Source organism: Podarcis melisellensis (assembly GCF_964234715.1).
Source record: "Podarcis melisellensis genome assembly, chromosome: 3".
Taxonomy (NCBI): Eukaryota; Metazoa; Chordata; class Lepidosauria; order Squamata; family Lacertidae; genus Podarcis; species Podarcis melisellensis.
This window is the reverse complement of record NC_138530.1, coordinates 70,331,780-70,353,329: the sequence shown is the minus strand read 5'-3', so window position 1 is coordinate 70,353,329 and position 21,550 is coordinate 70,331,780. Positions and strand designations below refer to the sequence as shown.

The following is a 21,550-nucleotide window of genomic DNA, read 5'->3' as shown; positions in this document are numbered from 1 at the left end:
TATCTGTTTTTATAATTGTATATTCTATTGTTGCAACCTGCTCTGGTACCTCATGGTGAATAATATTTAAATTATTGAATGAATGAATGAATGAATGAATAATTCCTTAATGTATTATACAGAAAAAAGTTCTATATACACTATTGATATCTTATAGGAACTGAGAATATATACCAAACATTTATCTGCAAAATTACCTGAATAATGCTGAACAAGCTGTTGAAGAGTTTCAAATTGTGCCCTGGTTGTAATGTAATATCCTCCATTGTCAAGTTTGCGAATTTTATAATGTTTGACATGATCTCCTTTCATATCATCCCAGTCACGAATAGACAATGAATAGGCACCTATTAAACAATTTTTTTAAAAGCTACATGTAGTCAGAAGTAAAGGAAATAGTCTTAATTCAAACTAAAAGTAATTTAAATACTTTTGATAACATATTACAGTCCAAAGAAAAAAAAGGACCATTCACTGTAATTACAAAAGGCATAATTAAGGCATTGTATATAACGTATGCCAAAAGAAGACATTGCTGGAAATACAAATTTACAGCTACAACTTTCAGTATTTTAAGTTAGTGATACCTCTATATTGTAGTCAGCTCTGAACAACAATTATAACACCTGTATAGGTTGTTTTTTTAAATCAAGAATTGCTTGACTGTTTTGAATTGCATGACAGTTTAAAACTCATGTCTAGGGCATGCTTTAAGTGATAACTTAAGCAAAATTAAAAGGAAATCATACTATAAATGCTATCTATGTGCACAGGATCCCTTCATCTTCAACCTCCCCTTCTTTTAAATATATATTATATTGATACACTTGATCAAATTCTCAACCAATTGCAAACAGTGATTTGCTATTTATTGTGTCGAATATAAATTTCTTTTTCTGAGCTTTGCAAAATTCCACAAGCATGCAGCAAAAGTTGGAGACGTCACCCCATACCCCTGCAGTTGCTTTTCTATACTTAGGAAAGGTACTACAGAAGTAATGAACTAAAAATGATGATTATTCAATACCAAATACTGGTAAACTCAACACTGACACTCATAGGTCACACAAACAAAAAACCAATGTATGTATGATAGATTAGGCCCACTTGTTATCGGCTTATCGCTTTGTAAGCATCCATTCCCCCCCCCCCCCCGGTTTACTTAACAATTAAAATACTGGCCATACTACCTTTGGTGGTTTCACTCTCACGAATCAGGAAAGTTCCTCGAGGATTTCCAAATGTTAGCAGCTGCCTCTCAGCATCCTTTCGTCCAAGTTTGCCAAAGTACCATCTACCAAAAACACCGAGAAAGAAAACTTCATTTTAAATAGAAGGCTGAGCAATGTTATTCTAATTTGTACAAACAGGAGGTTATTTAAGGGTGATTTGTGAGGATCTTGTGCCCTGAAAATACAATCTGGAAACCTGCTATGGATAGTAAATGGTACAGGACTCTTCTTAAGCAGAAGATGGAAAAGGACAACTGCAGTACCAGTCAAAAGTACGGTTCACCTCATGAAAAGTCAAACCATGATGTAATGGAGGTGCGGGGAACTTATGATCCTCCAGATGTTGCCAAACTACAACTCCCATCTCCTAGCCATTATCCATGTTTGCTAGGGCTTATGGGAACTGTAGTTCAGTAACATCTAGCAGGCTGAAGGTTGCCTACCCCCAGTTTAGTCTGAAGCGGGCTCTCTGAGAAGAGTTCATGGCCACTTTGATCCTCTCTGATGGTTTTGCTTCTGCGCTGTACTAAGTCATGGCCTGGCTTATCCGGTGGTCTGAACCTGGGATCATGATTTAGCTCTAGTCAGACTAACCATGAGCTGTAACCAAGGTTTACTCTATGGCTTATGACTCAGAGTTTCTCTGAAAAAGCTAAACCATGAGCTGACTTAAAACGACATGCTAAGCCAAGCCACGTCTTAGCTCTGTGCAGTGCAGAAACAGAATGACCAGGGAGAAGTGTGCATGCACACGAAAGCTTATACCCAGAACGAACTCAGTTGGTCTCTAAGGCGCTACTGGACATTTTTTAAATTTTTAAATATATTTCGAGAGAGACTAAAGTTACTAATTTCTCTGGGAGGCTATACACTCATCCGTTCACACAAAGCCATGGTTTGGCTTAGCATGATGTGTGACTCATGCAAATATGAACAACTTGTACCTGTGGTGACAACTGCCAAGACCTGACTCCTGACATTTATTTGAAATGCACAATGCAGAACAGAAGGATACAGCTATAGCTATTTAATGTGCATTCAGAATAGTTTCCAAACTGAACCACTTATGCTGGCAGATCTAGAAACCATTGAATAAATATGCATGTTTAAGATTTAAATCTTCAACTTCAATGGATCTTGCACAGTACTGAAAATGCAGCAAAAAATTCCCATAGCATTTACATTTAAATACTGTAGTCACAATTATAAAAAGTTTGTTCAGCTTGCAATTATTACGCCTTTATCTCTAGTGAATTGGCATGTGCAAAATTTATACAATTTGTCTTCTGTGCTGACATACCAACTGCAACATGAAAGACACTCAGGCCAATAATTTTCGGGTGCTCCTACCTAATAATTTTCGGGTCCTCCTACCTAATGAGAATGAGTTTAGTTTCCCCCCTTCCACTAATTTACCCAATTATTTATCATTGAGCTGAAGAAGGAAACCAATGTGAAATTTGAAAATCTCCCCAATCAATCACACACAAAATCTTTTGCACTTTCTTTAAGCACAGCTTTAAATAGTTTCCATAAAATTAAAAAAGCATACTCCTCTGCTTGGATGGAGTCGACTGGAGCCACATAATTACTGGGAATGTATCCAGTTTCTCCTGTAGTCAAAGAACGGGCTTCCCACCAGTCTCCTTCCCTGAAAAACAAGAGGAAAAAAGCAGTAAGAGAATTCCCACTCTGAATTCATAGCTATTTACCATAAACTGTTATAGACTTAATTTGACGGAGTTCATTATACATAAAAAGAGAGAATTAAAGGAACAGGACAGAAAGAGTCAGAAAAGTGACAGAAGAGTCAAATGTGTATTGAAACTATTTATTGGTTTTTATTTTGCTACCGCTGCCTAGAAATTCCACTAGATGGAGATATTTTATCACACCCATAAATACTGTGGCTGGTGTCGTTTAATAGGGACTTCTCCAAGCAAAATAGAGAAAGGGATTGTTTTGGATTGCCGCATTTTGTACAGTTTGCCTCTCTGTTAATGAATGTGCCAGTATGAGCAGCTTCAGAAGCTCTAAAGTATATGTATCTACACCAGGGACTTTCCTTAATGGCAGCCCCCTGAGGTGCATTGTAAGAGGGTTTAGAACAGGGATGGGGGACCCGTGCCTCCTCCAGATTCTGTCGCATCTGGCCCAGTCAGCATGGTCACTGACTGGTCAGGGATGGTGGGAGTTATAGTCCAGCACCATCAGGAGAGGCACAAGCTCCCCCCCCCGCTTTAGAGGCATCTGTGTGGGCAGGACTCTGGAACAGGAATGTGAGAAAGAGGCTGTGTACACTTTACCGGCTTAAAGCACCGAGTCTCCCCCTCCCCGTAACTTGGATAAAGCTGGTATCAGAGGGAGAAATGCATCAAAATGTGGTATTTCAGGGAAAACCATGAAGGGACAGTTAGAGGATAGGTGTGGATTATGGTTAATTTTGTGTGTATCCCTCTTGCCAAACCAGTGGTAAGGAGTGCCCTGGATGCAGAGTAAATGGGAGTCTAAAAATTCTGTGGCATGAAAAATGGTATTGGGGCAACAATTATCTAAGGTTTATCTAACGATTATCTCCACAAGTAGGAGGCAGCTTCCCACCTCACACTTCTCCCTCCAACTTGTGGAGGGGGGATGGAGACAGCGATGGGGTAAGGGAAGAGCTAAGTAAGCACATCTGTACTCATCCTCTTTGCAGGTAGGATTTACACTAGAGCAGAATGCCTAAACACACACACACAAACACACACTTTGCTGTGCCCCAAGATTCTTGACAGCAGAGCACCTCAGACTCACCCATTGCAGTTAAGAATTTGTCATGGATTTGTTTATTATTCAATTATTACTTTCTTAGGCTTGCAGCAGAAGCACTTTGAAGCATAAAGGAAAGTGTACAATGTAAATATTTTGTTGGCTTTTTTCACTGCCAATTTAAAAGAAAAGGGTGTTTTCATTTATAAATCATAGCCCAAGTGACTGTGCTTTTATGTGCATAAAAGCTGTTCAGGTAGGCAGAATAATGAAGTATTCCTTGAAATTATTTCATCTTTTTACTTCACTCTTCCAGACATCACAATGATTTATTTGCAATAAATGGAAAACTATAGCTAAATACTATAACTAAACACCCCCATCGCTCAGCCCAGACACTGAGGTCCAGAGCCAAGGGCCTTCTGGCGGTTCCATCACTGCGAGAAGTGAGGTTACAGGGAACCAGGCAGAGGGCCTTTTCGCTCCTGCCCTGTGGAACGCCCTCCCATCAGTGTCATGGAAATAAACAACTATCTGACTTTTAGAAGACATCTGAAGGCAGCCCTGTTTAGGGAAGATTTTAATGTTTGAAGTTTTCTTCTGTTTTTAATGTTCTGTTGAAAGCAGCCCAGAGTGGCTGGGGAAACCCAGCAAGATGGGCGGGCTAGAAATAAATTATTATTATTATTATTATTATTATTATTATTATTATTATTATTATTATTATACCTTTGGTTTGCACATCACAGTAAACTACAGTTAGAAATACACGGTTTATGATGGTTTACCACAGTTATTTCCTACTGGTCATGCAGACCAAAGATATTTGGTGACAGTTTGTGCAGTGACGGCAAAAATTTACTTGGCTCTATGTTCTGCTACAAAAATCCATGAAGATGGTCACAACCTCATAATGCTCTTAATATTGTTTATAGTTTAAATGTGTTGTTTTAAAAACTTATCCAAACCAGAGCAATGTACAAGCATGGTCTGAAATAAACATTCTGCAAATTGCATCAGTATAAGCACTGACTTCTAAAAGGTCATATTTCCATTGCTAATTAATTTATTCCATCTTTCAGATTCAAGGACTAAAATCCAATTCAGTATTTAGCTGCGATCATGAAAGGTAGGACACAGTGGATCCTTGCTTGAGTGGGTGGAAGCCAATAAGCCAAGGGTTTCGGACAAGTGAGAAGCAGGACTGTCTCGAGTATCCTGCGTCTCTTCCTCCAGCTGTTTAGCTTACAGGCCCTGATGCTGTACTTCTCATGTCCACTTGCACCAGGAGCAGAAGTTGCTCTAAGTGTGAAGAGTTCACACAAGAGCTCCGCTTAATCAGAAAAGGCCCCTCTCTAGTCCAACATCCTGCTCTCTCAGTAGCCAAGCAGATGCTTACAGGAAGCTCACAAGCAAGACATTAGAGCAGCAGCATTCTTGCCACTTCTGATTCCCAGAAACTGGTACAGTCATACCTTGGAAGTCAAATGGAATCCGTTCCAGAAGTCTGTTCGACTTCCAAAATGTTTGGAAACCGAAGCGCAGCTTCTGATTGGCTGCAGGAAGCTCCTACAGCCAATCGGAAGCCATGGAAGCCCTGTCAGACATTTGGCTTCCAAAAATAGTTCGCAAACCAGAACAGTCACTTCCAGGTTAGCAGCTTTCGGAACTAAGCTGTTCGAAAACCAAGGTACAACTGCATTAGGAGTTATTCTGCCTCCAGTACTGGATGATGTACACAACCATCATGGTTAGTAGCCTTTAGTATCTTTATCCTCCATGAATTTGTCTTAATCCCCTTTGAAGCCATCCCTGTACATCTTTTGGGAGTGCTGCTGAAGGTACAAATCACTCAACAAATATTAATAAAGTCATGCGGTAACATAAAACTTACGAGCTGTTAAGTATCTGAAATTTTTCTCCTTTATGAAAACTTAAATCATCTTCTGTTCTTGCTTCATAATCATACAGAGCCACAAAAAGAGTTACACCTAAGAGAAATAAAACGGCAGTTTACAAATTTGCTACTGCACAATAGGGGTAGGGGAAAATAGATGGCCAACAAATTCTGCCTTTTTAAAAAAAATTACAGAATTTGGTTCAGAATTTGGTTTAAAATTTTTTTTTTGTTCCACTTACTTCACAAAGTATTATTTTTTAAAAACAAAAACTGTGCAAGACAGAGGACTATCGTTATTCCTGTACTGCAGATAAGGAGTGTGTGTGTCTAAGGAAGAGATAGCAGTGGCTTTCCAAAGGCCACCAGTTGAGTTCATGGGTCATACAGGTGATATCTGAACGAGGGAATTCACATCTCAGTCTCTCAACCATCATGCTACCCTGGATTGCACGTGAACTCAACAAAACTTTATTATTTATTTAAATGAGGTAAAAATAGGTTAGAGACTTTGAAATCTGTGTAGCTATTGCCTGTAAGAGCTCTGGCTTCCATGTACTCTGTGGGAAAGAGTTCAGCACAAACAGCAGTAGGCAATGTGAATCACAAGGTCACCTGTTACAGACTGCAAGTATGAATGTTGCATAAGTATGAGAGCAGCATGTAAATTACGAGTGCAAGAAGTGTATATACGTGAGTGCTGAGAATGAGCAGCATGAGGGGGCTCTGTGTGCACTGTGTGAGACAGTGAAAGGGGAATGGAGACAGAGAATATATTATACCCAAAGTCATATCTGACTTTGTGCAGGCCTCCATTTGTGTGCTCTGCTTACATTGTGAATTATTATTATATTGTGAATTGTGTCCCATATGAGCAAGAATAATTTCATGTCTTCAGATCAGAGGTGGGTGTTGCAAGAATGCAAATGATCCTCAATAAAAGACTGATTTTTTTGTTTTTGATTTTTGTACTGAAGAAACCTAATATGCTCTGAAAAAGATAAAGTTATTCTAAATGATATACCTGTGCCTCCTCTTGTTCGCAGTGTGCCTGTATGTGACGAGGAATTCACACCACCGAAGACGGTCAGCCCCTGTCCACCGGCTGTGGGGAAGTTGTTGTAGTTTGGAATGGAAGTCACACCAAAATTTGGGTAATGTTGAGGGGTGGGATCTGTCCCATAACGATAACCTGAACTCTGGTTTAAACTGCCATCCCTCTCGTCTGTCAGTTTTGTTGCTTCTTTATCCTTACATTGCACACAGCCCATTATCTAAAATCCTGCAGAAAATACAAACAAACAAACAAACAAACAAACAAAAACCTGTTTTCATTTTGATGTCTGATATACTTTACCAACATGATATGGCACATAAACAGTTAATTCTACCAATCAGCAAATGCAGAATTATTTTTGGGATACATCAGTATCAAGCAGCTAAAGGCAACATATCTCTTTTCTGGGACATGTCTAGGAAGCAACTTGTTGAACCTTCCATTGGGTGTTTGTGCTCCAACTGAGAAACATGGTTGGGCAATAAAGAAGTTTCCTTTACAAGGCAATGCCCCCCTTTTTGCATTTCTAAAGTGTGATTCAAACATGGCTTATGCCAGTCCTTTGTTTGCTGTGATGCGAACAGCAAAAAGACAGACTATGGACCAACACAGGATAAAGTCTCCTACAATTCATAAAAAAGCATCTTTGCACCCAATGATTTTAGCCTCTTGTTAACCGATCTCATAGGTATCTCTTCTGTAGTTCTCCTGTTAAAGTATTGACTTTAACAGGAGAACAGCCAGCAGTTGTGTTGGCTTTCTGAAGTCATCTCACATCCTTTCTGAAATCACTTCACATCACCACTTTGGAAAATACTGCTCATGAACCACTGAGCATTTGGTTTCTGATTCCATAGTCTCAACTTCTCCCACCCCATTACAAAAATTCCCCAACATTGAGCAAGCTGCAAGTAGAAAAGGCCACCAAGCTCTTCTGTCTGTTGTATTTGCTTTGACAAGAGATTTACTCATGCTCTAGCTGCCTGACCTGGGCAAACCCTAACCCCACACCAAGTGTTAGCTCAAGGTTCTGACCATCCTCAGCTAAGATTCTCTGGAGAGAGATGGATCCCATGGCTCCTCCAATAGTCCTCCTGCTCCACACCTCTATTCACCTATTCTCTGCTACACTTTGGGATGGTAATGGCAGCTGCTCACCCTCAATATAGCCAAGGAGCTGGCATCCATTTTTGAGATAGTTGCACTTTTATACTAGAGGCTGTTACCTCGGGGACAGCTGCTGGTTTATTGCACGTACAGTTCCTACATACATATACATGCTGCATTCAGAGTTTACACTGCTTCACTTTCCACACATAGCATGATTCAGAATATACCACTCATGGAAGAGATCCCAACAAAAGAAGAGTGGCAGATGAAGTTAATGGACTATGCCAAGTTGGCGAAACAAACCAGGAAAATTCGGAAGCAGCAGGACCAGACCTTTTTGAAAGACTAGAATAAATTTACATTGTATTTGAGAGACAATTGTGAACAACTGACATCGTTAGTAGGGCTACAAGAAGTTTTGTACGGTTAGCTATATCAATTATTATCAATATGATGTTTAAATGTTGTATTTAAGATTTGGATTTAAGGGTGGTAATAATAATAATAATAATAATAATAATAATAATAATAATAATAACAACAACAACAACAACAACAACAAAATGCAGTATCAGAGCATAATTAGGAAAACCATTAGTTGAGGAGGAGGGAAGTCTCAGGCCAAGATGGCAAAGCGGTCTTTATATATTATATGTAAGATGGATGTTTTGTCAAAAAATATTTATAAAATTCAATCAAAAAATTATATATATAAAAAACAGAATATACCACTCATATGTAAGAGCCATATGGGAAAAAATGGTGTGGTGTGGGTTTAACCCTCTATCCCTCCCCATGCAACCCCACCAGAAGATTCTAACGGGGACAAATGTGGCAGAATTTTGTATCATGCAACATACAGCCTTGCCGGGTGGGTGGGTGCTCTAAGCATCTCCAGGGGCCAATTATATCCCACTGGCTCCTAGAGGCCTCCACACAGGATTGGAGAATAGCTGCACACTGTGATTTCAAACTGCACATATTGGAAAGGGCAGAATATGCTTTGGAGATCGGAATCCCAAAATAAAACAAACCTCCAAAATGAAACAAAAAAACTTCTGCACCCACATTTGGGCATATGAATTTATGTGGAATTTCTCTGCCACTAGGTTTAGCCCCCATCTCTATTTAATAGTGCTTTATAGATATCTGAGCACTTTCACAATCTGAATTGAGCAAGGATATACTTTATTACAGAGGAAGGGGAGGATATGGCCCTAAATGTATTATTCACACGCTGAGCCAACAAAAAAGTGAATTATTAACTTCGAGGTGCCAAAAAGAAAAAAAAGGGAAGAAAGAAAGAGGAATAAAGCAGCTATTCAAGAAATGCAGGCCAACTAAACAAGTAACAGAAAACTAGGCCAGCAATGAATAGGTACACAGGCCTTCCAAACTGTAAAAAGAGAGAGACCCAAACGAAACAGATTTTTATAAGAGGTAATAGTGACATCAGTGCAACATATTTTAATGAATATATTTTATTCAGTTTCTCCTCTCTCTCTCTCTTTGCTGGCATGTATTTTCTTTGAGAGAGGTGGGGAGGAGCAGGCAGAAAAGTTTGATGGAGAGGTCATTTCCCTTTCTATTGTCCTCTTCAACTTGGCTCCAGTGCCTGGGCAGTGCACGTATAAAAGCTGCTTGATTGCAGGACTGTGTGAGATGTGACAGAGGGTGTAACCTACATGTTTCTTTTCAAGCCAAGACTTTGAAAAGCTGTCCATTCCTTCTTGAAGACACTAGCTATGGATGATATCATTAGTCGCCTAGTTAAGTTTCAGGAGGAAGTACAAGCACATTGCTGGACTTGATTCAAAAGGACTCCAGGGTTTTTGTAGATATTTTTAAATACATCCTCCATTCAGCAGTAGCACCACAGCTCTGAGCAACCAGAGGGCAAGAATCTATTTTCCGCTGTTATCACAAAGCATCTCAAATTCAAACCTGAGCTGAATGGAGGCATTCATGGTTTGGTAGAGCTGAAAACATGCATGCTCAGGACAAGCGGTGATGATATCATTCAACAAAATCTGGAAACTATTTGTGCCAGACCCCTTGGAGATTTATGTTCAACACCACAAGCGGTAAACAAGATTTTAATATGGTTCTGATGGATGATGTATTTCTTCCTCAAATGTTTGGATTGCTGGGTCATAGGACCGTTTCAAAGTTTGCCATTACCGTTACAATAATTTTAGCAGTTTAATCTTGATCCACTTTCCCAAAGCAGTATTAGGAATTTTCTGAAGAAAGCTAAACAAAGTTTACAGGAATAATGAAACTTCAAGTGATAGAGCACAAGTTTACCTTTCAAAATATTGTTCAATTGTACAGAATCAACAATTGTACACTCACCAATGTGTTAGTGAAGTTGCAACACTATACATCAGAAGTGGGGAGCCTGCCATACATTCTTACATGGGCTCCATTAAACTTGATAGGGCTTACTTCTGAGGTGTTATGTATAAGAGTCACTATAAGGCTGAATCCCATGAGTAAGCCCCACAGTGGGGCTTGATTTAGAGAAAACATGCACAAAATTATGCCAGAAGTGTCTTCCTTATGTATGAACTGTATGCATGGCTGTATTAAGTAAATATCTGTGGAAGGGATTGATAGTTAGGATCAATGACTCATCTAATTCTGTGAGGAACCATAAGAGTTACCTAGTTCAACCCCCCTGCAGTGCAAAAGTCTTTTGCCCAACGTGGGGCTCAAACCCATGACCATGAGATTGAGAGTCTCATGCTCGACTGACTGAGCTATCCCAGCTGTTGAGAAGTTTTGTACTGTTGATGTCAAGTTTATTAAACGTATCTTATGTCATTTGAAACAAGATGATCGTTTAACTGACATGTTCGTGCTGGAAGCTAGAGGAATATATTGTATTGAAGATAGAACAGCAGACAGAAAAGTGTCAGTTAAATTGTCACTGCAGTCTAGCATGGGGGGGGCGCTTTGCTTGGAGAGGTTTCTGGCTTTATACATATGCCGGGGTTACGTTCTGAGGCACTACACATTTAAGTGAAATTGCGTATATCAGGAACACCATTGAAAAAGCCTACAAACACCCTTTAAACCTCTGAAAACCCTTGAAAACCCCTTGAAAAAAACCAAATTCCACCAAATTCCACCACAATTACTCCTTCCAAACTGCCCTGTCCAAACTCCAACTCTCCACAAGACTCAAAAGTCAGTGCAAGGGCTCCTGAGATTGCACTTGCAAAGGCTTATGAGATTTTGCCCTTTTTGCATTCTTTTAGGGCCACTTTTGCACTTTTTTCTAGTCACCTCTGGGTTTGTCGTGACGTGCACATGTTTGTGGCTATGTGTCAAGCACACATTGAACGCACGTAAAACGGTTGTTGGCTGTATTGAGACTCAGTCATCAAAAGGGTGGTCAGTTTTAATTTGTCCATTAGTGGACATTCTACCGCGTCTTATTGACTCATAAGTCAGTAAGAGGATGGAATTTCACCCAAATTTTAGTGACTGCATGGAGAGTCTTGGCGGATGTAAATAAAAGGCCAGGTTTTGTATTGGGTGGGTAGAGCAGCTCTTGGAGCTGAAGGAGGGGTGGGATTTAGGAAGGGGCCACAGTGAGCTGGACTTAAGAGGCAGGCATATGAAAGGTCTGTCATATGTAGCCCTGAAGTGGACACAGGCACCTTGGAGGATGGACTGAACCTCCCATTGACTTTGGGGAACACACAGGATCCCGTGTCATGAACCCTGGGACTCCCTATGAGGAAGGGTACTCCTCAAAAGGGAAGAGCTCTCTGAATACCCCTAAACAGCAGCAACTGCGATTAGGTGGTGGGATGGAAAGACAGGCTATATTAGCCCTTTCTGTGAGCTTCCCAGTTGTGAAAAGCACAGGCCCTTAACTCTGTTCAGCCTGACTTCTTGTTCCTGCCTCCTACACTGAATGACCACTGCTAACCCCTTGCTTTTGAAATTTTGCCTACTTTTAGACTGCTTAATTTTGGCTTTGTCCCATGTCCCTGCTATTGGACCACATCCATTCTTGGCTTGCATCAATGTGCTTGACCTCAGCTTCTCCTCTGTGTTTTTGGATAGCCCTGATGCTACTACCAGATCAAGATAGGACAGGGTAATGAAGATTCAACCAGGAACTGATAATACTGGGGCAAAGAGCTGAAAGAGGTCTGCTAACAAGAGAAAAGGATTGTATGACAGCCCTCAAGGAAGAGCTACGGGTAAGTAATAGTTGGCTGTTGTGAACCTGATGATTGAGGGTTGAAGACCAAGGCTGCAATCTGTGAGCAGCCTGAAGGACTCCAGAATGAAAACCATGTTGGAGTCTCCACGTAAAGTCCTCTAGATGTATTAAGTTGTGTGTCAACTGGGGAAGGAGAGTGACAGGGTAATTGGCAAGGGTTCAGTTAGGGGATGGAAGTTTAATCTCATATTGTTACCTCCTTAAAGGGACGGTAATTCTGTTGCTTATACAGGGTCATTTATTCAAATCCTTGCACTCCTTCATGAACTTGGTTGCTGTGTATAATATGGCAGGTGTATAACAGATAAAAATATTAAAAATACAGCTTTGATTTTGGAACTTGTGTAAGCAGTATGTTTCAGAAGGGGAAAAACATTTTTTTAGACTCTTTTGATCTTGCTAAACGGGCTAGAACCCGTTAAATAATTTTTTGTAAACTCTTGCCCTTGCTTTCCTCCCACTCACTGTGGTCATCAGTTTTGCATGGAATAGACAAGAGCTGCCAAATACACAGAGTCCAGCTTAGCAGAATCCTTGCTACAATGCTAAACACTGTGCTGTTTTCATTGGGTATTGGTGCCTCCAAAGGAGGTGATTCTCAAATCTTTCCAGGCACCCACCTCACCTCCTGTAATGTGTGCAATGTTGTGTGAAAGCAGTCACCTAAAGGAAAAGCGCACATAAAACATTCTGTTCATGTAAATTATACTGTCAGCTGTTCCATATGCTCATAACTCTCCAGCTATTGAGCAGCTCTATTCACACAGCACAGCCCCTAACAGAGACAACACAGTTAGAAACACAAAACTAGAGCTCCAAATGCAATGCAGAACAGAACACTGGACAGGTATACCCAGTTGCCGACTACGCATTAAGTCACATTCAACTACAATGCAGAACACATTAAGGAATTAAATGGCAAAAGTGAGCAAAAACCTTAAAAATAGGTTGAGTCACACTTATTCGTTATGTGCTCAAGGAGCCAAGTATTATAGGTAATTGTTATCCATTTTAGAGATGGAAATAGTGAGGCAGAGACAACTTGCATAAGCAAGGCTTTGAGCACTCAGACACAAGCCATTGGCCTGCCTGGTGACCAATACAGGGGAATTAATAAATGGACCTCTAAAGTGTTTTTTTTAATCTTTACTTTTTGATTTTTTAAAATCTGCACAGAGCTCCAAGTCTAACCAGAGCAGCAGTACTAGAGTGGTAATTATCTGCCTTCACTATTTTACCCAGACTAAATCATTTCCTCACACTGTTATAATTTTAAAAGGCACAATTCCCTTAGCATCAGGCATCCTTTTTTAGTTCAATATTTTAAAACATTCTGAGCAGTTTATCCCAAATAAGATTTCTAACTCCATTGTCTGCACATCCTGCTTTCTGTAGGATCATCCCCCTCTCCCTCCAATTCTCTAATAAAAAATGAGTCACAGAGAAAACAGCGTGAGGTAGGTATTGCAGGCTTTCGACTCCTCTTGGATGAATAAGTGCCTTGCCTGCTTCATCATGCCTTTAAATCAGAGTGTACTCTTAATATATATATATTCCTATCATTTTCTGCTTAGCCCAGAATGTAGAGAGGCATCCTAGTGGAATGTGACAGAAAGATAAATTCATGTCAATTCTGCCTTCTATTCACAGGGACCTCATTCCATTTTTAATGCAAAGTATTTTATTCCTTGACCCAGTGGGAAGAAGCATCTGAAATCACTAATACTTGACAAAGTCCAGACAGGTATAACAGCAAACAACATTCCAGGCAATATTGTGGTGTTTCCTGCTTATTTTCCATGATGGAAATAAAAAAGAAAAGTGAGAAGAGGAAGGAGAAAAGTCCTTCACAAAGGAATGCTGATCTCAAAGTCATGTGGTCTTTTCTGCTGCATAGAGATGGGAAAATGAGGCGGAAATTAAGTGACTTGCCAAAGTGTAAGGTGTGATCCAGAACCAAGCAAGAGCATAATGTGGCAAGTGGGAGGTATGCCTGTTTAATTATGTCAGTAGTATAACATCTGTGTTGCTAATGCCAGATTTCTTTACCGGGAAGGGATAGGCCCTGCTTTAATTAGGACCTATTACCCAATACTTTTAATTCTCTTTCTTCAGTGATAAACAAATTTTTATTTCAACAGTTTTCATACTAACACTAGGATTTATTTATTTTTTTAAAAATACTATTTTGTAACACTTTTGTTACCTTGGGAACTGAGGCAGTTTCAGCAGCTTGTTTGCGCAGTTCAGCTGGGAATTGGGAAGGTTGTTCCTCCTTTCCAGCTGAGAAAGCCCCAGTGCTCCCCCCGCTCACGGGTGAGTGGGCAACCACCAACCATGCACCCTTCAGCTAAGCAGCTTAACGGAGCCCCCATTCTTCCGCTGGCTCATGGGAGACAGCCCTGGGCTGGGAGCTCCTTTAACTGCTCAGCTGAGGTAAGGACAGCTGCACACTCCTCAGTTGAGCATTTTAAAGATGCAAAGGGAGGAACAAGCTATACCAGCGCCTCATACTGGTTATATCGCCCAGGCCTAGTATGTAAGAGAAATGGCACTGTACGCCTCACAGATCATTTGCCTGTTTCTTCTTTCTGTCTTAATGACCTAGCACCCCAAGAGCAAAATGGCTGAGAGATGTATATGCAGTCAGTCTCACATGATTATGGTATTCTCCAATTCTCATGCAGCTGGGAGGAGCCTTTGGTCAGTTATATGCACATAGCTCAGCTTTGGAGTCCATTATAGTTTCTGCTTATAGCATGCTTATTCCAGGACAGCTGCTACTCACCTCTACCTGCTATAGAAATGGCACATGAAAAGATGTCCTTGTTGCCCACTGAAGACAATTTCCTGGCATTTGTCAAGGAGGAACACAGACAACAAAAAGATGACTTATCTACTGTACCATGTCAAGTATGCCCTTTCTTGTTTTCTTTTCTGCTTCTCTCAGTTGCTACTTTCCATATCTATGTTACATGGAACAAATTTATGGTTATATTGTGCCATTTCACAGCATTGATTCAGCCCCCAATTGGCACTGATGTTTACAGCCAGTAAGGACACAGCAAGACAACAGCAATGTTACAATTATGGATGTGTTGCCTTTGCTCTGGTGGTGAGGGGGTGGGAAGAAGGACACACACTAGAAATAAACCCACATGATCACCTTTTCCTGTGAACAAAACTGCCCCTCTCCAGAACAAATGCTGTAGCTTATGAGCTATCTTTCATTTTATATGTACAGATAAGCCTCACAGAAAGAAGCTGATGGAAGGAAACTGAAGAAACCAAGTAGAGCACTCCATGGGATGAAAATCCACTATTCTGGGTGATGCAGTAATCAAGAAGAAGAAGAATTATCTTGCAGACCATCATCAAAAGCCATCTTCTTTCTTTTGGCATTCTGAGAACCATTGAGGTACTTTAAAAAACAACAACTCACCAAAAACAACCTTAGGATATTTTCACCACTAGCTGAAAAGGAACAGGAAAGTCAGTGTTCCATCTGGACAGCAGTAGCAAAAACTGACTTCACTTGCTGTGCTTGTTTAAGGAACAGTCGCTGTGGTGGAACTGGCAGGGTGCCCATGAGTCAGGGGGTCACCTGGCAAATCCACAAGAAAACACATTAGCACAAAGTGGCTGTTTGAGCAGGCGTAATCAAAAACTCTCCAATGCAGGAAATGAAAGAGAAGGAGGCTCACCTCCAAGCTCCCAACAAAAGGCCACTTTGCCAACTCTTCCCATTTTGAACAGAGTTTCATTGCCAGATAATTCTATGAGTGTTAGGGCCTCCTTTTTTTGTTTTGTTTTGTTAACAGTGAATTCTTTTTCCATTCTCTTTGCTTGTACCAGTTTCAGTCAAGGAAAAGAGCAGTGTTCAGTTGGAAGGAGAGTAATTTCAGCAAACTTGTTTAAGCAAGTACCACTGAAATCCATCTGCAAGACAGGCAGATTCTGTCATTTCCCCAGAAATCTATTTATATTTTATAAAAAGAACTTATGCAACATTTATATCATGGAGCACTAATTAGTATAAGCTGCTTCTTTGAAGCAGAAATATATAAATTGTAAAGATCTATTACTGTATTTTTTTTTCAAATTCATACTGTTATTAAGTTATGCCCTTAGTTTTAGAAGCTCACTTTGATTTGCCCAATCATATTTATTGTGCACTAAAAGTTTAATGGAAGATCCAAAAGATACACCTTTGTACCCTTTCACACTGCTTTCACAAAAGTTTAAAGCTTTTAGTACTCTTTAAAAGGAAGGGGATTATCTTGGTCACTTTTTTTCACGTATTCCCCCCATGAAGATACTAAGAACGGGGAGGAAATGACACTGTGAGCCTCTCTGCGCAGTCTCATTACTTCTCTGTAAAAAATACAGCTGCTCCACATGATTCCTTACCACTAACTCTCAACTATTTACATTTATATGCCACTCTTAGTTACCAAAGTAGCTTACAACAGATTATAAACAAAAGCAAATCACTGACACATTATAATAGACTACAATAAAACAAGTGAGAGACAAAATACAAAACCAGAAAAATTGCAAATGCCTGGTAAAAATAAGGCTTTAAGTGCCCTTCTAAACAGTCAATAGTCATTTCCATGGGGCATATAGCAGATCCAGGATAGGACTTCTTTGGGAAAATGTTATCTAGGGGCCATCATGACAAGCATCCATCAAGTGCTTGTGTTAGGGAACAGCAATCCCCTTTACTCTATGCATCGGTTAAGAGAGTGGAGGAGGAGGAGTTGATGTAGAAGGAGGAGTGATAGAACAATTAGCAACGAGGAATACATAGTACTAGCAGTACACTTGTGCTATTTGGCTTTTCCATTCACTTACAGTACATGTGTTCAGATCATGTTTTCATCATTTGGTCAACTAACTCATCAGTCGGATTAGAAAGATGCCCGCAATTAACTGAACTGAAGGTTTTGTTTTTTAAAACTGTTTTAAACTTAAGCACCTACAAAAACCAGAGCTGATAAGTGCCATAGTGTCACAGGGGAACTTCTTTACCTCAGAAGTAGATGCCTGTTTCAACACGTGCAGCAAAATATATACACCTGAAAGGTCTAAAAGAGTAATCTTGTCATACGTTAGTTACTTGGTACTCCAACTGCTACTAAGTACTATAACGAAAGCATTTTGTCAACATTTTATAGGATATAGCTTCTAAGGACTTTACCCAGCTATGTTTCCTTCAGGCAGCATTATAATAACGAAATATTTGAAGCTCCAGTGGCCTATTTGGATGTGTATGAATATGTAGTAAAACGTACTTCACCCTGCAGATAATTCTCCTGAAACTCAATTCACTGTTATGAGCTTAAAGACGAAAATGACTTGTAACAATTAACTGGCTCCATTTTAAACTCTAGGGAGCAAGTAAGTTTAGGAAAAGAGGAACTGTTTAAACCTCTTTGATCTGAATCTTTGTCTAGAATGTAAAAAAAAATTAAGGAAAAGATTAACATTATCTTTATGTATTATGATATAATATGCACAAATGTATCCTTTTGAATACATTTTAAAGTACAAGCTTTGTTGGTTTTTGTTCTCTGCAATTGTTGAGGCTACATTGCAAAAAGAAGCAAGAAAAAGAAAAAAGATAAGCGTCTTTGGTGGTTTTTTTTTGGGGGGGGGGTAATTTCTCAGCATGCTGGAATTCCAAAGAAACTGGACTTTTTATCATAGAAACATTGGGAAGGAAATACCATAGGAATAGCTCCATGTTAAATATGTAAAAATTGTTAAATAAGCAGAAGCATTTACATGCTGGTGACAGCAGATGGACAAGTCTATTGCCAGTAGTGAAAAAAACAGGACAGGGAATAGGGAATGTTTCCCTAAATGACATTTAGAAACTTGGAGAGATTTCAGTCCACGTAGAACAGGGGCACAAAACCTGGTTTTAGCAAGGATCATATTGTGGAAATAAACCATTCATTCATTCATTCATTCATTCTTTCACCACCTTTTTTCCCTGGTGGAATTTAAGGTGGCTTACAAAAAAAGAAGAATCGCTAAAAACACAGAGAAAAAAAATCATCAAAAACAATCAAATATTAATAGAATTAAAACTATATAGATATATAAAATCTGTTTAAAACATACAAATAATTACAATGAAAACAGGACTGCACCAGCCCTTTCATCAAAAGCAGTTAGTTCCCCAAAGTCTGCTGAAAGAAGACAGTTTTCACCTGCCGGTGGAAGGACAATGAGTCCAGTCTAGCTTCTCCAAGGAGAAAGTTTCAGAGTCTGAGAGCAGCCACCGAGAAAGCCCTTTCCTGTGTCCCCACTAAGTGGACCTCTGAGAGAAGGGCCTCCTCTGAAGATCTCAAAACCCAGACAGGTTCGTATGAGGAAATACGGTCTTTCAGATACCTTGGGCCTAAGCCATGTAAGGGCTTTATAGGTCATAACAAGCACTTTGAATTGTGCCCAGAAACAGACAGATAATTAGTGGAGCTTTTTCTAATACAGTGGTACCTCGGGTTAAGTACTTAATTTGTTCCGGAGGTCCGTACTTAACCTGAAACTATTCTTAACCTGAAGCACCACTTTAGCTATTGGGGCCTCCTGCTGCTGCAGCACCTCCGGAGCCCGATTTCTGTTCTCATCCTGAAGCAAAGTTCTTAACCTGAAGCACTATTTCTGGGTTAGCGGAGTCTGTAACCTGAAGCATATGTAACCTGAAGCGTATGTAACCCAAGGTACCACTGTAAGGGAGTTGTCTGCTCCCTGTAACCAGCCCCAGTCAGCAATCTGGCTGCAGCTCTTTGAGCCAGTTGAAGTTTGTGAGTGCTTTTCAAAGGAAGCTCCATGTAGAGCATGTTGCAGGGGCCATTGCTTTACTAGTCTTAAACATCATTGGTTGTGCTACATAACCTGCGAAGAATGCAAAGTTAAAGCTTTGGCAGAGTTGGACTTAAGTGCATGTCTGATTTTATCAGGTGGGATAGAAATTGCAAGCTTGAAGAACTCTTGAAGGAAGGGCCTTTTGTTATAGGAGTCACCCTCTCTGGCAATCCGTCCGTCAGCATGTGCATTTAGTGAGCTCCAAGGACACAGTGCAGGCTTTTGTGCTCCTTTATGTGGGACCACGGCCAGGGGCTTTAGTCCCATCAATGAGTGTATGGGTGGGTAGTGGCTGAGCTGGAAAGAGGGGAGTTGTTTGGCCCATGGCAGCTGCTGTCTTTAGCTCATTTTGATTCCTGGAAAAAATCCCAGGCAGCACAGTGCAAGGAGCAGCAACTATAAACTCTATTAAAAGAAAGGAAGAAAAAAACCCTGAGTAAGTGGAAATGTACTTTATCTAGAAGCTCAACCACATATTTCAGCTTCTAGGGTTAAATGAGGTATAATGTCAGCTGTCTAAAGGTTTATTTGCTAATAGAATTTTCTATATGGATTGGCTGAACCTCCAAGAAAATGTAATTTGGAATTTCACCCCCCCTTCCTATTATCCAATATATATTACTCTTACAATTTCTTAATTTACCTGGATTTTTATGCAAGGAGGCAGCATGGGCACCGATATTTTGGATTTACAAATCGTTTTATAAACAGATACTTTTTGCCCCTTAAGAGGGTCTCCCAAGTGGCTCCCATACATAGTAAGAATAACAGCTGTACTATAGACGCTCAAAAGCATACTAATAACTAAATGAATCCAAAAATAGCCTGAGACTGGCCCTTGCATTATGCCTGTGGTGCATTAGTGGCAGCAGCACTGATCCTTCCTACACTGCCAGGGATATGCACCATACATTTAAAGCACCCCCTGAATCCTGGCACTTGTAGTTTATCCCTCACAGAACTGCAAGCCTGAGCACCCTTAACAAACTACAGGTCCCAGGATTCTTTTTTTGGGGGGTGGGGGAAAATGTGGCTTAAATGTATGGTGTGTGCACAGCCCATGTGGGAAGAGTATTCTTCCTATGCTTGGGAGTGAGTCCCTGAGTGAACTCCTGCTGCATGGTCATGGGATTCCCATGTCACCTGACTGCATGGGAAGGAATGGGGCTGCTGCAACTCCTACGGTGCCAGAGTAATGCAAGAGAAGCCAGCTCTGGTGCCATCCTTTTTCTTTTCTTTTTTATTAAAGATTTTCTTGTTTTATAGAAGTATGTGTAATGTCTCTCGTATTTTTTCCATGTAACGTTTTTACAAATCAGTTTCATTTGTTGTGATATTAGGGGGGGGAGGGGGTGAAGATGGGTGGGGGTGAGGTCGGGTGGCGATGTTTCTATTTTGCTTAATGTATGTAGGGTTTGGTGTCAGCCTTGGTCGTGCTGTTCATTTGTGTTTCTTTGGTGGTGAGAGAGGTTGGGGTTGGCCTAGGGTGTGGTTGTTTGTTTGTGATTGCCCTGGTACCATCCTGAGTAATCCATTCACACACCCATCAGCTGGTTATTTTGCTCAATTTTGCATATCTTTCTGCATTCCAGGAGCAGAACCTACCAAAATGTATTCTACAGCAAAAAATCAACCAATCATAGAATCAGAGTTGGAAGGGACACCAAGGGTCATGTAGTCCAAACTCTGCATTACACATTTCTTTAATCAAGGCACAAATGATACCCCTTCTTACCTTTCGGTTAGTGTTTATATGGATTAAAGCCTGCATTTTACCACTGCAACAAGAGCTAGGTTATCCACCTAGTAAAACTAATTCGTATTAATGTCTACTTTAATGTCTTAAGGCTTTAAACACGTTCAATTTTAATAGTGACCTATCAATACATATCTCATTGCTTTGCATGGCTTCAAAGAATCACAGGAACTATACTTTGTTAAGGGTATTGGGAATTGTAGCTCCATGACAGGGAAACTACAAGTCCCAGGATTCTTTCAGGAAACTAACGTGTTTTAAATGTACATTGGATGTGCTTTAAATGTTTGGTGTGGATCTTCCCTTAGTAATTTTAATCACATATTCAGTTAAAAATGTATAAAACAATGGATTACTGAAAGTTGCAAAGAAAAACAAATTACAAATGGCAGCTGTGTGTATACACACATTCCCAACATAACTTCTAAGATTTCTTTACACTTGCTATGGTGGTTTTTTTATAACTCTCATGTCATGTTTAAACAAAATTCAAATGACTAAGAAATGCAGTATGTTTCTGCTGTTCAGCTCCTTCAGAACTGTAAGTGCAAGCACTTAAGAGAAATCAGTGGTTCTGGTCTCTGTTTTTTCCACTGCATGTTGCAAAAACTTTACTCACTTTTTC

At 40.1% G+C, this 21,550-nt stretch overlaps 1 protein-coding gene across 11 annotated transcripts in view; it reads right to left on the bottom strand.

Moving 5' to 3' along the window:
• FYN (FYN proto-oncogene, Src family tyrosine kinase) overlaps positions 1-21,550 on the bottom strand; it is a 106,078-nt gene that overhangs the window by 20,987 nt on the left and 63,541 nt on the right. For all 11 annotated transcript variants that reach the window (XM_081905733.1, XM_081905729.1, XM_081905728.1 and 8 more), the window contains 5 exons: positions 6,905-7,162; positions 5,878-5,974; positions 2,785-2,883; positions 1,191-1,294; positions 198-347 (listed from right to left, as the gene is read on the bottom strand). In XM_081905733.1, coding sequence (XP_081761859.1) covers positions 198-347; positions 1,191-1,294; positions 2,785-2,883; positions 5,878-5,974; positions 6,905-7,151 — 697 coding nt within the window. In that variant the 5' untranslated portion in view covers positions 7,152-7,162. The remainder of the gene's footprint in view (positions 1-197; positions 348-1,190; positions 1,295-2,784; positions 2,884-5,877; positions 5,975-6,904; positions 7,163-21,550) is intronic.